The 16,770-nt window shown below is 41.4% G+C and overlaps 1 protein-coding gene and 1 pseudogene across 4 annotated transcripts in view; both read left to right on the top strand.

Annotated features, from left to right (window-relative positions):
* Positions 1-16,770, top strand: part of EIF2AK4 (eukaryotic translation initiation factor 2 alpha kinase 4) — a 100,306-nt gene that overhangs the window by 48,280 nt on the left and 35,256 nt on the right. For all 3 annotated transcript variants that reach the window (XR_014796879.1, XM_084905118.1, XM_084905119.1), the window contains 7 exons: positions 1,184-1,306; positions 3,170-3,274; positions 5,086-5,143; positions 5,345-5,424; positions 10,249-10,350; positions 11,582-11,635; positions 14,918-15,154. Coding sequence is in view for 2 of the 3 variants with exons in the window: in XM_084905118.1 (XP_084761244.1) it covers positions 1,184-1,306; positions 3,170-3,274; positions 5,086-5,143; positions 5,345-5,424; positions 10,249-10,350; positions 11,582-11,635; positions 14,918-15,154 (759 nt within the window). In the remaining variant the exon portion in view is untranslated. The remainder of the gene's footprint in view (positions 1-1,183; positions 1,307-3,169; positions 3,275-5,085; positions 5,144-5,344; positions 5,425-10,248; positions 10,351-11,581; positions 11,636-14,917; positions 15,155-16,770) is intronic.
* On the top strand, positions 15,991-16,524 carry LOC311619161 (ATP synthase F(0) complex subunit C2, mitochondrial-like; annotated as a pseudogene). The gene has a single exon. The product of its transcript is annotated as an ATP synthase F(0) complex subunit C2, mitochondrial-like (transcript).

Raw genomic sequence — 16,770 nt, 5'->3', positions numbered from 1 at the left:
ATGAAGATAAGTTTGACAGTTTTCAGACAAGTTTAGTGTTTCAAAAGAGGCTAATTAGGTAGTTGCTTTCCTGGGATTGGAACTAATTTTTGGTATTCCCTAACTGAAACATCTTTTTATCTTATTTATTTATTTTTAAAGTTTTTTTAAAGTGTTATTTGTTGATTTGAGTGAGAGAGAAGTAGGAGGAGAGAGAAACATTGATTTGTTGTTCCACTTATTTATATATTCATCGGTTGCTTCTTTTATGTACCCTGACCAGGAATTGAACCTGAAACGTTGGTGTATCAGGATGATACTCTAACCAACTGAGCTACCCAGCCAGGGCTAACAGAAACATATTTGAGATACTACTCTCAAACTCTATAAAGCATTCGTCTCCCAAACAGCTACCTATTGAGTATCTACTACATGCCATTGCTCTGACAGTGCGTAGAAGAGATGAATCTGAGGTGTGGTAGGATTGTGGGTGGGAGTCAGAGGCCATGTGAGGCCTGGAGAGTGAATCACAATTTGTATATGGTTATTTGGATCGTGAGAGGATGTTCCTCTCTTTTAAAATGAGACGTTCCTTTCTTTAAAAACAGTAAAATCCTCCTTCATGAGAAATCTCAACTCTGGCACTGGTTTGAAACATATAGTCTAGTTTCATAAATCAAATGCTACATGTTGATATATCATTGTTTTCTGATACATCAATACATTTAAGGGATGAAATAGAGCCCTTTCTGGATTGTTTTTATATTTGTAATGTTTTATTTTAGACTTGAAGGTCACCGTCATTAATGTAATGTACAAATGAGAAAGGCTAATGACATCATTAGGATAATTAGCCCATCTTGAAAATTTGGGTTAGAAGTAATCTTGTAAAACAATAAATAAAAGTATACTTCTCAATTTTTATATTAATCGTGACAGGGATTTTAAACAAGATAATTTTTAAATGAACAGTAATATGAAAAATTGGTTATGTTAGGTTGCTAAGATTATGCATATTTCATCCCCAATTTTTTAATACTCTTGGTTTGTTTTTTTTTCAATTAGAAAAAAAAAAATCAAGCCTCTCCCATAGCTATTTGAAACCTCTGGTGCATGTTTTAAAATGAAGGATTACATTCATTGCAGTTGTCCTCAATTGAAACTCTGTACAGTCACATCCCTCCTGGTTTGTTCTTGTCCGTAGATGGAGTACTGTGAAAAGAGCACTTTACGTGACACCATCGACCAGGGACTGTATCAGGACACCAACAGGCTCTGGAGGCTTTTTCGAGAGATTCTGGATGGACTGGCTTACATCCATGAGAAAGTAAACTACAACATTTCATATCTGAAAACTTATCTTTATATAAAATTTAGGACCGAATAAAAAAATCAAATAATGTAAGATTGGAGAAAAACAGAAATAGAAAATTATGTGTATATTGAAAATAATCTATTTTTATAGGCACTAGAACAATGTGTCAAAAGACAAGAAAATAGTACAAAGTATCAAAGTTAAAAGAAATTATTGAAGGTTAGAACACGGATTAGCAAGCTATGGCCCACAGGTCAAATCCAATCCACATTATGTATGACCTGGCCTATATAAGAATGGCTTTTACATTTTTAAGTGATTATTTAAAAATCAAAAGAATATTTCATGACACATGAAAATTCTATGAAATTCTAATTTCAGTGTCCATAAAGTGTTATCATGCTCATATAATGCGTATGGCTGCTTTTATGTTACAACTGCAGAATTGAATAGTTATGACAGGTTCTGTGGCCCATAAAGTCTAAAATACTTGCTTTCTGGTCCTTTACAGAAAAACTTGGTCAACCTCCTGGTTAGGAAATACATGAACATGCCTAGAATATGACTCCTAGAGTGGTTTAGAAAACAGTGAGAATGTGATTGATGCAGGCCAAGTTATCTGATTCTGACTTGGTGCCACCCTTCCTAGGAACATGGAGGAACCAGAAAGTCATTTGGCAAGGACAGAGATGGGTCTTGTTGAGTAACATGGTTTGCCACATGTATAAAATCCTATATAATAAAACCCTAATATGCAAATCAACTGGACAGGAATGACTGGTTGCTATGACATGCACTGACCACCAGGGGGCAGACGCTCAACACAGGAGCTGGTCACTGGTGGTCAGTGCACTCCCACAGGGGGAGTGCTGTTCAGCCAGAAGTCCTGAGCTGGGCTCATGGCTGGTGAGTGTGGTGGTGGTGGTGGCAGTGTTAAGGACCCCTCGGGAGGATGTCCACCTGCTGGCTTAGGCCCACTCCCCGAGAGGGCCCAGGCCTGGCTGAGGGACACACACACACACACACACACACCCGCCCGCCCAGTACCTGGATGTGTATACTGGTGTCATTATAAAGCTAGAAATTTCCATTACAATGTAAATGCTAATGGGCCTAGCTTCAGGATGAAGCACTCTTACTTTTTAAAAATTGAAATTGTCTAATGCATTAGCTAGTGTAAATTTGTTTTCTCCTTTGCCTCAGTTTCTTTAACCTCGAAATATTTATACTGTACCATTTTTCTACTGAAAAGCCAGAACTGTAATTGACACATGTCTAGTTTATAAATGATTTGATGGAAACAGAATTTGCAAGGCGGAAATGAAAATGAGTTCTAGTGAGGGTCACTAGAATTCTATTACTGTGGTATCATCCTGGGGTCCTACAACCGTGCCCCTGAGCTCTCTTCTCTCAATCTAATTTGCTCCATATCTGCTAATCATTTGTTGGCTAGCTAACATGGTGCCACACCTAGAAATACAGGCAGACAAGGACTTCTTGGGTTTTTTTTGAGGGAGCCCAAATGTACCTTCATGTAAGGTAAAAGGGATCATACAATGTGTTTTTATTTATTACATTTAATTATCTCCTATATTATAAAATATTATCTCCTATATTATAATATGGAACAACACATATTATGAGAATGCCATTAGGAAGCGGAGCATGGTCATGTAACAAGTGTTCACTGAGCACATTCCATGTGTGCTGGGGATTCAAAGTTGAAGTGTTAGCATTACCGTGGAAGACCTCATGAAGATGTGTTGGCACTTGTAAATGTTGGTACAATTCAGCAGAGTGAAGAAAGGCAAGCGTTTCCCAGGCAGGGGAGCTAGGAAACAGGTTAAACTTGGTTTCTTTGCTCTCTCCCATCAGGGAATGATCCACCGGGATTTGAAGCCTGTCAACATTTTTTTGGATTCCGACGACCACGTAAAAATAGGTGATTTTGGTTTGGCGACAGACCATCTACCCTTTGCTGTGAGTATTTTTAAAATTAGACTGTGCCTGAAAAGGGCCTGCATGCTTTGATAATAATGAAAGTGTCAGAAGACAGGATAGTAATGAAATCCGTGAACTGTGCTGTGTAAGCCCTAGGAAGCGACACGAGTCTGAAGGGGCAAGCTGCAAGTGACCTTTTATGCTTTGAAATCGTGAGTGCATTTTAGTGAGTGCATTCCACTCGAGGGACATAATTATGTCAATATTTAGGCATATAATACTTTATGAAATAATTTGTGTTTTGATCTACCCCACCAGGCACTGGGCTAGGTGCTTTGCACTTGAGCGGCTTTTAGTTACTTAGGAAATAAGGCTCAAAAAACATAAAACATCACTCCTAGACAACATACAATCTACAGGTGTCTGTTCTTCACAGCATTATTAGAGTAGTTGTGTAATATACAAAGGTAAAATAATGTGAAGTGAGCAAAATAGAGGTATAAATGGAGAAAATTTGCATATGGTTATGAGGATCAAGAAAAACTATATAAAAAAAAAACACAGCATTGCAAATGTGCCTTAAAGGATGGGTGTGAGTCCAGCAGGCCAAGCTTGAGGGGAGGGCATAGTGACATCAGGATAGGGGATTCCAGCAAAAATAGCATCTGCAAAGGCCCTCAGGTGAGCAGGCATGATTGAGTGAAGGCCAGCATGTTGTCGGGTGAGAGAGGATGCTGTGAGGTTGGAAGTCCTGTAGGTGGCAGACCTTGAGTGCCAGAGGGAGAGTTTTACTTGACATTGGAAGCCCAAGTTGTTAAGTTCCAAAATAGTACGCCATAGGTAAATGCCGTTAATTCTAAGGGTGGTCAGGAAAAATAAAATAGGATTTGGATTAATGGTAAATAATCCATTTGGATAAATGGTAAATAGAGGCTGAATTAGAAGGAAAGGTTAGAAGGAGCAGAGAGGGAGGAGATGGAAGGGGGTAAGAATATGGTCCTGACCAGTACAGGGTATTTAGAAGAACGCTAAGACCAAGGAAGGGCTAAATGATGGGGATCTTGGTCCCCAAACTAAAGAATTTAACTTGCTTTCTGGAAAGCTTATATAGTGAGGTAGATAAGAGCACAGCTGGACTAGAATTCTATCTCTACTCTTTGTGTTGTGACATTGGGCGATTGATTAACCTCTCAACACAAAAGGTACCTAATTTGCAAAAGGTACCTAATACTAGTACCTACTTCAGAGAGCTGTCAGCAGGATAAAATAAGACGACAGGAAAGCTGTGGTCAGTGCCCAGCACTGAAAATGTTACAGCTGCCAGTATTGGTGATGGTGCTTGTGATAGCGGCCTATGGAGTGCTGTCAGCAAAGTAGTGATTTAGGGTAATAGGTGAGTCAGCACTGTCACAGATACAGTGGGAGAAGGTGAGGCTACTTAAGAGGTGTTTGCAGTGATAGTGGAAATTTGGTGGCCAGCCTCTAGGAAAACAGAATAAAAATTGACCCAAATGAATGGGAAAGTTAGACAGTGAGGTGGTGATGGTGGTTGTTAATATATTCTTCCTCTTCCTAGTAAATAGGTTCTGTTTTGGCATTTGCTTCTATAAATTTCAGGGGTTTCGGTCACAAAGAAAGAGTTCTATAGTGAAGTGCCCTTCTTCTTGATCTTATTGCGTTTCTGGCAAGCTCTGCATTAGTGGGCTAAGTAAACAAAAACTTTTACAGCTCAAAATAAAGCTTTATTACGATTATTCTGGTTTCTGTATGATATTTTTCATTCAGTCTTTAGAAATGGATAAGCCATTTGTTTGGTTTTAATCTGATACTTGGCTTATTTATACTTTTAGGCTGACGGCAAACAAGATGATGCAGCAGGAGATCACTTAATTAAATCAGACCCTTCAGGTAAATCCAGTATATTTTATTTATGTATTAAAGAACACACCATAATCTGGCCAGTGTGGTTCAGTGGTTGAGTGTCGACCTGTGAGCCAGGAGGTCACGACTTGCTTCCCAGTCAGAGCACAAGAAACTTTTTTTTAGTGAGAATTTGCCTTTTTTTAAGTCCTGTTATTGGAAACCCTCCTCTTGTCTTCTTCCATGCAGGTCATTTGACTGGGATGGTTGGCACTGCTCTGTATGTAAGCCCAGAAGTCCAAGGAAGCACCAAATCTGCGTACAACCAGGTAAAGGGAAAGCTTTTGGGAGAGAAGGAAAGGTTTCATTCAAGAGTGAGACAATAGCAAAAGCATCAAGGTCATGGCATTTGGGGTTTAGTTTCCAGCTGAGATAGTCAGGAACATTTTATAAAATGTCACCACATGTATACTGAGTGACTACACTTCACAGGACATGTGTTGCCAAGGACAGTGACTGATGCTGACACAGTTGCTGCTGAGATAATTGAGTCCCTCCATCCATTCAAAGATCTGGCCCAGGCCCAGGAACACAAAGGATAAGGCAGTCTAGCAATAGGACAAATACCTTATTCCAGCCCTCAAGGAGCTTATCCAATAAAAGCTAAGAAGAAAAGGAGTCCAGTGACCAGAGAACACTAGGGACATTGTCTTTAGATTAAACCAGAGAAAGCTTTTCCAAGAAGTTGGCTGTTAGGATAAAGGAAAAAGGAAAAGCTGTGCAGAGGTGGAGGCTGGAGCATGTTTCTCTTTATGCATGCTACTGCCGCTTCATCCCTGGGAGGAAAAGGGGGTGAAGTGGCGGTAGCATGCATAAAGAGAAGACGGGGTAAGAGCTAGTTTGGCACATTTAAGGCAAAGAGAAGGGCTGTGTAGCTGCAGTGCGGTGAGCAATGGGGAGAGAGGCATGAAGTGAAGCCGGAAAGGAAGGCAGGGGTCCGATCGGGCAGGCCCAGCTTGGCCATGAAAAGGACCTGGCACGAGAGCTGCTGAAGGATCTCACGCGAGAGGTCACTCCAGCTACGGCTGGAGGCTTTGCAGAAGTCCAAGGTGGAGCAGGTATAGCTGGAACCAGAGTGGTACCAAGTGAGGCGGGGAGAAGCATGCTGATATAAGATAATTTGGGGGGAGTTGACAGGTTTTCCTCATGGAGTAGATTTGGGTGAAGGAAAGGAAGGAAATGGGACACTGCTCAGGTTTCTGCCTGGATCAGGGAGGGTGGAGAGGTGGCGGGGAGAGATGAATGATAGGAGGAGACCTGAGGAAAGACATGGAGGAGAAGGCAGGAAAATTCCATTTGAGACATGTTAAGTTTGAAATGCCTCGCAAGAAATCCAATCGGAGATGTCCAGTAGGTTGTGAGAGGTTCAACACTTAAGACTCTGAGAAAGGTCAGAGTCAGAGGTATAAATGTGAGAGTCATCAGCACCCAGATGGGATTTAAAACTATGAGATTGGGTGAGATCACTTAAAGCAAGAGTGCAGAGCTAAATTTTAAAAATATATTAGGCAGGCAATTCACATCAAAACACAAGCCTGGGCCGGCACCGGTTTGGCTCAGTGGATAGAGCGTCGGCCTGCGGACTGAAAGGTCCCGGGTTCGATTCCGGTCAAGGGCATGTACCTTGGTTGAGGGCACATTCCCACTAGGGGGTGTGCAAGAGGCAGCTGGTCGATGATTCTCTTTCATAGACGTTTCTAACTCTCTATCCCTCTCTCTTCCTCTCTGTGAAAAATCAATAAAATATATTTAAAAAAAAAAAAAAAAAGCCTGGGTTTGGGCTCCAATAGGGAGCACGTGGCAGTGACAGAAAGTTGAGACAGGCCTCTGCGTACCCATCGAGAGTGAGGGTGGGGGGAGATGGACGTGGGTGTGGGCGGGACTTCCGTGCCACCTCTCCGAATGCCATGTAGAACAGTGTGAGTAAATCCTTAAAAGCACTCTGCTCTTTGGCCCAGAAGTTCCACCTTTTGAAATGTACCAAAAAGAAACAACCATGGACATTCCAAAAAGATTAATGCAAAGGGAATTCTCCATAGTATTATTTGTAACAGTGAAAAATGACAAGCATGTTTAAAACTAGGGGACTGGTTAAATAAATTACAGGACTTCCACGTAATATGTCATTAAGGTCATATTTTAGAAGCTTGTTTTAGAAAAATGATATATATTTTAAAATATTCTCACTAAGGAGGTCGTTCCAAGATGGCTGCACAGGTAAACACCTAGCCGCAGACGCACACAACAATTTCAAAAAATACAACTAAAATATAAAATGGACATTACCCAGAACTACAGGAAAGTCGACTGACTGGAAATTCTACAACGAGAAGCAAGGAGAAAACCAGAAGGAAGCGCAGAGGAGCTATAAAAGCCCAAGGTACGGAGACACAAGGTGCGCGGAGAGGACGGAGCCGGAGAGGAAGGGCGGGGCGGGTGATTGCCTGGCTGGCGTTCCCTAGCTGGAAGGAGATAAACGCTCCGACTGTGCTGGGCCCCACTTCCGACTGCTCTGAACCCCAGTTCTAGGCCAGACCCCGGGAACCCAGGCTCACACAGAGGGAGCTGGGCTGAAAGGCGGAACCCAGGGAAGCGGCGAAAGGAGGTCCCAGAGGCGCGCACACTGCGCGCAGAGAAGGGACGGCCGGCTGTGCCGCGGGAGTGCCCTGGCGGGAAGGAGACTGGGGCTCCAGACTGCTCTGAACGCCACCTCCAACTCCACTTCCAACTGAACTGAACCCCAATACCCGACTCATTGGGGGAGAGCATAGACTGTTTGGCAGCAGGCGAAAATCAAGGGCACCTTTCTCTCAGAGGTGCTGGCAGCAAGTACTGAAGGACCCGCATAGGGCGGGGCTGACGGAAGCCAAGGCTGTAGGCTCCACCCTGAAACCCTGCCCCATCCAAGCAGAACACAGAGACTTTTAAGGCTACCAACTCAGGAAAGCTGCAAAAATTCCAAGATGAAATAAATCACAAACGAAAGAAATGGAGGACAAAAAGCGACTGGATATAGAGTTCAAATCTACGCTTTCAAGAATTTCCTAGAAAAGGTCGATAAGACCTATGAGGATATGAAAAGGGATCAACTAGAATTAATAAGGAATCAACAAGAAATGATAAGGGATCAACAAGAAATAAAGAACACATTGTCTGAAATAAAAAATATTATACAGAGTCCTAAAAACAGAATGGAAGATCGCAAGAATCAAGTCAAAGATTTGGAACATAAAGAGCCAGAAGACACTCCTCCACAGAAGCTAGAAGGCAAGAGAATCCAGAAAATTGAAGATAATGTAAGAAACCTCTGGGACAACTTCAAGTGAACCAATATCAGAATTATGGGGGTCCCAGAAGATGAGAGAGAGCAAGATATCGAAAACATACTGAAAGAAATAGTGACAGAAAACTTCCCCCACCTGGTGAAAGAATTAGACTTACAAGTCCAGGAAGCACACAGAACTCCAAACAAAAGGAATCCAAAGAGGACCACACCAAGACACATCATAATTAAAATTCCAAGAGCAAAAGACAAAGAGAGAATATTAAAAGCAGCAAGAGCAAAGAAGGTAGTTACCTATAAAGGAGCACCTATACGATTGTCAGCTGATTTCTCAACAGAAACCATGCAGGCCAGACGGGAATGGCAAGAAATATTCAAGGTGATGAATAGTAAGAACCTACAGCCAAAGATAATCTATCCAGCAAAGCTATCACTCAGAATCGAAGGTCAGATAAAGAGCTTCACTAATAAAAAAAGCTAAAGGAGTTCATCATCACCAAACCAGAATTATATGAATTGCTGAAGGGGGTTCTTTCAGAAGAGAAAGTAAATAAAGATAAAAATTATGAACAACAAATACGTAACTATCAACAAGTGAATCTAAAAACCAAGGAAATTGAAAAAAAAATCTGATGAACAATATTAACTGTTGAATATAATAGAATCAGAGGTATGGAAGGGGAGTGAACTGATGATTCTTGGGGAAAAGGGGAGAGGGGGATGTGGGAAGAGACTGAACATAAACTGTGCACCTATGGATGAGGACAATGGGGGGTGGGGAAAGGGCAGAGGGTGGGGTGGGAACCTGGTGGAGGAGAGCAATGGTGGGAGGGGGGGGAAAAAGAACATTTGTAATAATATGAACAATAAAAATTTATTTTAAAAAAATATTCTCACTAAAGGGAGTAAAAGTTACAAGAATAGCATGGCTCTCGTGTCATAGTGTGTACATGTGTACATTCTAAAAAGCACAAAGTGGGCATGTCTTAGACATCAGTAGTAACTGTGGTGACATTGTAAGCGCATGGTTTTGATCTTAGTGCTTTTCTAAACAGTCCACGTTTTCTACAGCCAACAAGTATAGGAAATGCCACAATGAAGGTTTGTTTTTAAAACTTCAGAGGTCACAGGTGATAATTGGAGAGGCTCTCTTACTGATCCTTGACTCCAAATTCATTCACGAGTTTTTCTGGAAAGTGGCTCCCGTGCCTGTGCGATGACCGTGAGCAGGTCCCCCGGCCGGCCGGCTGGCAGTGCTGGCTGCCTGTGGCACACGCCCTGGCCCCCCGGCAGCTCCCTCTCGGGCACTCTGCACTGACTTCACCGTTTTCCTCTTTGCTTGTGCTTCTATGTTTTGTTAGGATTTGTCTCATGATCTTTCTGTTGTATAATTTCTCTGCCTTGTTGGTATGGCTTTGCAATCAATAGCTGATCTTTGTTATTAACTACAAATTTTGGTCCGTGTTTCACTTTTGAGATTAGTAAAGATGCATCGAAAATTCTTGAGACAAATCTTAGTTGTCTTTGCTTTTTAGTAATTATTCTCAATGGTTGGCCAGTGGTTATCGATGTCTCTGTATGTAGCTAAACCAGTCACAATTAAATTCCAAGGGAAATGTTGGAAAGTCATGCCAAATATTTAATCTCATCTATACCTTATACCTATTCTTTAGGAAAAATTAATATTTTTCTATTTAATTGGCTTGTTTTTTACTTATGCAACTTTAATTCCAATTAACAGTGCTCATAATTCCCTGGCAAATAGCATTTCCTATCACGACTTCTAAATATACTTATTTTTCCTCCTCAGAAAGTGGATCTCTTCAGCCTGGGAATCATCTTCTTCGAGATGTCCTATTACCCCATGGTCACGGCCTCAGAAAGGATCTTTGTTCTCAGCCAACTCAGAGATGTATGTATCAGATGTTTCAGTGCATCAGTTTCCACTAACCTGGATCTTAGCATGGACAGCAGAATTCAGTGCAGAGGGCTTTTCTGGTACTTACAATACTGAAAAAGTGATCCTGCTATAATTTTCTGTATTCCTAATAAGTGGAAATCTATCTCTTGCATACCTCCCTTGATGAGAAACTCCCCAGTTTTGTTTATTTTTAGAAATCTTACTTGGAGAAATTGCTAAGTTATAGTTACTTTTTAAAAATTTATTCTTAATTTTAAAATAAAGGAAAAATCCAAGAAGTTTTGCGTAATAACAATACAGTTACAGCATTGAGAATGGGTTGTAAGGTTAACGGAAATTAACTTTTAAAAATTAAAGGTTCCAGCTGATGCCTAAAGAAAACTACCATGACCAAAATATGAGCCACTTGAATGTTTTTCCTCAATGAAATTTCCATTTGTGTTCTTGGAATTAATCCTTGCCTCTGTTATTATCCAAACTAAAAAGGGGCTAAGGTTAAATGTGTGAGGTCAAGAGTGCGAATTAGAAAAGGCATTAAGATGGAAGTGGAGAGTAAGGTTTGGGTTAGGGTGCTTTAGATTTACATATTCATGAGCAAGAGATATTGAGATTCTTGCTCTTCCTTCTGAGCCAGTGCTTTGGAAAACACTTGAATTATTTTACTGCCGGTACAGCGTGGGCAGCTGTGTTCATTAAGTAAAGGAGTAAATAAAGCGATTACTGTGCCCTTCCCATGACTTGAGAATTGTCTTTGATGAAGTGCCTTTCTTTAGTCAAAATTTACCTCATTTCAAGAAAATCTAAACTTTCAAGTTAATGTTAGAATTAGGGTCTTATTTACCAGAAAGGTGAGAACTTTGGGGGAAGTAGAGGTTTCAGTTAATGTTTTTCTCTTACTCTGTGTTGATGGTTTGGTGTTTTTGCCTTTTTTCATCTGTGTGTTTAATAAAGCTACTTTCTTGTTTTCTGAAACCTTTAGATTTTAAATAGCTTGTCTTCCCCTAAGGTGCTTCCTATTATCTAGGCTGTCATTTGGTTAACGGTTGTGTCAATACGTATGCACTTGGAAGAATGGCACTGGGTTTCAAGAAGGTGCCACCTCCATCTTCCGTTGTTGGCAGATTTTCATTTCTGTATTTGCTTTTCTTATCTCTAGTGAATAAATGCTTTCACTGTGGCAGTCTGCCAAGCACTTGCTGATTTGAATATGATATTCTTTTAGCCCACTTCGCCTAAGTTTCCAGAAGACTTCGATGATGGAGAGCATACAAAGCAGGTAATTTTCTGATGCTTTAAACACCATCTTCACTCTTGGGCTTTAATTACTATTTTTCTTTTTCAATTAGTAATCTTCTGCCACTCATTCTCGTGTGCTGGGAACAACGTAGAGGGGAAAAATCAAAAGATAAAGCACTTAAAACGTCACTAATCTTGAAATGCACCATAAAAATGCCAAGGATTGGCACAGAAAATTAACAAACTGCAGAGTTCTTTTGTGTGGTTCATTGTGCTTTTGAAGTGCTATTTGGAACCTTGCCTTCCAAACAAAAGGGAATGCTTTTATAGCTCATTGTTTTAGAGAAAGCTTAAGACTTTAAGAAAAAAAAAAAAATTTTAAACTACCATTTTGTTCTGTTTTGTGGTTCAAGTAGTTCAGATTGTGAAGGGGAAGACCAGACAGTCTGAAGTTACAGTATTTTAGAGCAAAATAATTTCTCCTCCATGCTATAAATATCTGAATGTGTGTGTATGTGGCTTATCATAGGTTAATATTTGCACCCAGCTAGTTTAAAAGAATAATTATTAGGGAACTTATGTATTGTACTTCTGGTGTGCACTTCTTAGTTGGTTGTTTGTCTTGGTGAAACGTTTGTGATTAATACTTTTGTCTTGTGGACGTTTATTTCTTAAACTGACCTTTCTTAACAATTATAATTATGATAAAATTACTTATTTAAATAACAGTCCTGCATCACATAACAGGAGTCCCATCCTATCTAATAAAATGGTAATATGCAAATTAACCATCACTCCATCACAAATATGGGGGCGCCCATAGCTACAAGATGGTAGTGTCCGGCCCTCTCAGCCCCACTGGAGTCCCCCAGTGTTGGGGGAGAGGGGGCTCATGCTGAGAATGGGCAGTGTGAGTGGCCAGGTGGAATGCTTGCTTTGCTGCTGCAGCAACGAGGCAGGCGTTCGACCCCAGCCTCGGATGGACCTCTGGGCTGCAGAGAGCCTCTGGGTAGCAGGCGTGGAGCAGCCAGGCCCTGCGGAGAGCTACTGGTGCATGGATTCGTGCACAGGGCTACTAGTTAATATTATAATGTAGCTGAAATATTCCTAACCTGATATTATCATATCCATCTTAATGTTGTAGCACAAGGCTTTCATTACTCACATGTTAGTGATGGTGTGGGTGTAAACAAACTATGCTGCCAGTTCTATAAAAGTATAGCACACAATTATAGTAGTGAGCTATCCCACTGAGGTTTGTGTACTGTGATGTTCTTACAGTAATGGAATTGCCTAAGGATTCATTTCTCAGAACATATCCCTGTCTTTAAGCAGTGTATGACTGTATTAATGTTAAGAGAAAACTAGCTGGAACATGGCATTAATTTGCTATTATTTTACATATGTTTTTATTGACTTTTAGAAGAAGGGAGAGGGATAGCGAGATAGAAACATCGATGAGAGAGAGGAACATCATTGATTGCCGCCTCCTTCTCACACCCGACTGGAGATTGAGCCCACAACCCAGGCACGTGCCCTGACTGGGAATCGAACTGATGACCTCTTGGTTCCTTGGTTGACTCTCAACCACTGAGCTACACCAGCCAAGCTAATTTCTTGCATATTAGTTATATAGCTAGGTGGACAATTCACTTTTCTAGACTTTCAATTTCCTCACCTGCAAAATAAAAGAATTAAATACCCTTAAATATCCTGTAATGCTGTAGTGCTTATCGAGTGGCTAGAGGGACCTGTTCTGCCTCATCTATTGAATTAGTAAAGACCATTAGAAAGAACATTGAGTTGTGTTTCTTCTTCTTTTGTTAGTTATTATTATTTTTTTTTTAGCTGAGTCGTTTCTGTATTTCCAGATGTCATAAGAAAATGTTCATTTCATTGAACACTAATGAAATGTTCCCTATAACAAGGTCAGTCTTATTCAATATTTCCACATGAATGTTTGCAGCTGTGATGGCTCAGGAACTTAATTAAACTATAAACATGAGAGCAACTATACAGACCATTTCTCACAATGGGATTGTTCTCCATCACAAGCACTTATTAGGCACCCTGAGCGTTTGTGTTTGGACTATGTAAAAACTGACAAAACCACTGCCACAGCCGCTTCCACAAGACAGCCATTGCTACTTATCTGAAAGGAGGCAGCATAGAAAATGCTTACAGATGCATGTAACACAATGTTCACCACACAGGATTTAAGCAGTATATCAGGGTCTGTTTTGCTGAATAGGCTATTGTTTTTACCACTTTAATTTGGCAACATTTTTATAAAAGTTGTATCTTGTCAATTTCTTTACATGGAAAGCAATTACCTGACTTTTTATTCCAGCCTAACACTAGGATTGGAGTTTGGGGATTGGGGTCATGAGGGGAGCATATATTAAAGATATATAACTTTAAAATGCTGCTGGGGGGAAGGGCAGGAGGAGAGGAGCATTGAGGGGATAAGAGATCAACCAAAGAGCTTGTATGCATATAAGCATAATCAATGGACACAGACTATGTGGAGGGTGGGGGAGAGTGAAGGTTGGCGCTGGGGGTTGGGGGTAGGCTGGGAGAGGGAGAGGACAATGCGGGGTGAAGGGGACATGTAATACTTTCAACAATAAAGAATTAAAGAAAAGAAATACTTAATAACATTCATCTAAAAATTGAGATGTTTCTGATGTCAGCTAGTCTTCTAACTCCTTATAAATCCTTATTATAAACAAGAGAATTAAGGAATCATTAAGGAATGTTTTAAAGGTTTGAATTACCCTCAAAAGAAAGGTTTATATTACCGGCTTAATGGGTAGTAGCTGATATAGTAGGAGATATAGAGTAACATAAATCAAGAGAATTCAAGGGAATGGTATCAATATAGATAACATAAATGGAGAAGAGAAAATGAAGACAAGATGTTTTACCCTGCTTTAAGGATTCCAGCAGCTACTGCACATAATTTCTACTGAAGTTAGACATTGAAGGGATTTGTTTTATAGTCTCACTTTTTTTTTTTTTTTTTTATTCAGTACTTTGTGTGTTTAGAAGGCCCAAATTCTGCTTCTAGGTAGTTGTTGAGGGTTTTTTGGGTCATTTATGTCAATAAAATATAAAAGGGCCTTGTTGCACAGCACTGTGGGCCTATTGGAGGGCAGGAAGGAAAATGACGCTCAGAAACCTTCAGAAATGGAAATGCACCCACTCGGCGCAAGAAGTATGGTGTCTTGTCTCTGACTGGAAGCAACCACCGGCTTGTCAGGAGAACTCCTGAGCGTCGTCTGTTGCTTCTCCTCACTGCAATGCCTGGGTTTTGTTACAGAAATCTGTCATCTCCTGGCTGCTGAACCACGACCCCGCAAAGCGGCCCACCGCCACAGAGCTGCTCAAGAGCGAGCTGCTGCCGCCGCCGCAGATGGAGGAGTCGGAGCTGCACGAGGTGCTGCACCACACGCTGGCCAACGTGGACGGGAAGGCCTATCGCACCATGATGGCCCAGATCTTCGCCCAGCGCATCCCGCCTGCCATCGACTACACCTACGACAGCGACATCCTGAAGGTGGGCTTCCATAGCGAGCTGTGCCTGGTTCCCGGGAGGAGCAAGTTCCTGGTTCCCAGGAGGAGCAAGTCAGTTTCCGTTCTTTCATGGATTCCTTTAAGACAGTGGTTCTCAACCTTTCTAATGCCGCGACCTTCTCATACAGTTCCTCATGCTGTGGTGACCCCCAACCACAAAATTATTTTCGTTGCTACTTCATAACTGTAATTTTGCTACTGTTGTAAATCATAATGTAAATATCTCAACCCACAGGTTGAGAGCCACTGCTGTAGAGCCTAAGACCATGGAGAAAACAGATATTTACATTACAATTCAATAACAGTAGCAAAATTACAGTTATGAAGTAGCAACAAAAATAATTTTTTGGTTGGGAGTCACCACAGCATGAGGAACTGTATTATAAGTTGCGGCTTTAGGAAGGTTGAGAACCACTGCTTTAAGGCCCCCAATGTAAATTCTTAATCTGAGGTCTGTGTATGCAAAATGTGTGCTTTATACGCTTTTAATCACTTACTTGAAGGAATTTCTGAACCACCCCCCAGGAGATTAGAAGGAGTGCTTTTAGAGACTGACCTGGCCCAGCTGTCCACAGCCAGTGACATGACCAGCTCAGCCACAGGTCAGGCAGTCAGTAACTCCCGGTGCTGGCTGCATGGCAGAGTCTCCGGGGAGACCCTTTGACAACACAGATGCCCATTCTAGTGACAGGATCTCCCGGTGTGAGGTACTTGAAGAATCTGTTTAAAAGCCCCCAGCTGGTTTCTAAAGGATAGCCAGGTTTGAGAGCTGTCAGTGTTTTCTTTAAAAAAAAATGAATCTGCCCCCCGCCCCTCTGTCTTCTCTGCACTGGGAGCAGCTCCCCTCATCCCCTGAAAATGTTTGTCTGCACCATGTTTGTCTGCACCCCTCCTTGGTCAGGAGCGCCTCTCAGCTGAGCCGGTCACGGTCTGCAGTGCTGCTGAAACGACCAGAGACACTGCAGCTTGGCAGCCCCACGTCCCCTGACCTCGCTTATTTCTAGTCGCAGCTTCCAAATCAGTGTCATTTCAAGGGACATTGACACAGCAGCCAAGTTCATTGGGGCTGGGGCTGCCACCGTAGGGGTGGCAGTCTCTGGGGCTGGAATTGGGACTGTGTTTGGGAGCCTCGTCGTTGGTTATGCCAGGAACCCTTCTCTGAAGCAGCAGCTCTTCTCCTGCACCATCTGGGCTTTGCCCTCTCAGAGACCATGGGGCTCTTCTGCCTGCTGGTGGCCTTTCTCACCCTCTTCGCCATGTGAAGGAGCTGTCTCCCTCCCATCGTTCTTTCCCTCGTGTCTTGTCTGCCCTGTATGTTCCTTTTCCTGTACCTTCCCAGGCAGCCTGGGGAAAGTGGTTGGCTCAGGTTTTGACAGAAGGAAGACAAATAAATACTGAAATAGTAAGAAAAAATTATCTGAAGCAATATAGCAAAATATTGAAATTTGATAAAGTTGAGTAGGGAATAACAGATTTTTGTTATATTGTCTGTATTTTTAAAATTATATAATTTTCTACGGTAAAATATGTACACAGATAATAATTTAATAAAAAAAAATAATAAAAATATATAAATAAAATATGATATAATTTTAAAAG

The sequence above is a fragment of the Pipistrellus hanaki genome (genome assembly GCF_964339955.1).
Source record: "Pipistrellus hanaki genome assembly, chromosome: 1".
Lineage (NCBI taxonomy): Eukaryota > Metazoa > Chordata > Mammalia > Chiroptera > Vespertilionidae > Pipistrellus > Pipistrellus hanaki.
Note: the sequence above shows the minus strand (reverse complement) of the source record. Positions and strands in the feature narration are given on the sequence as shown.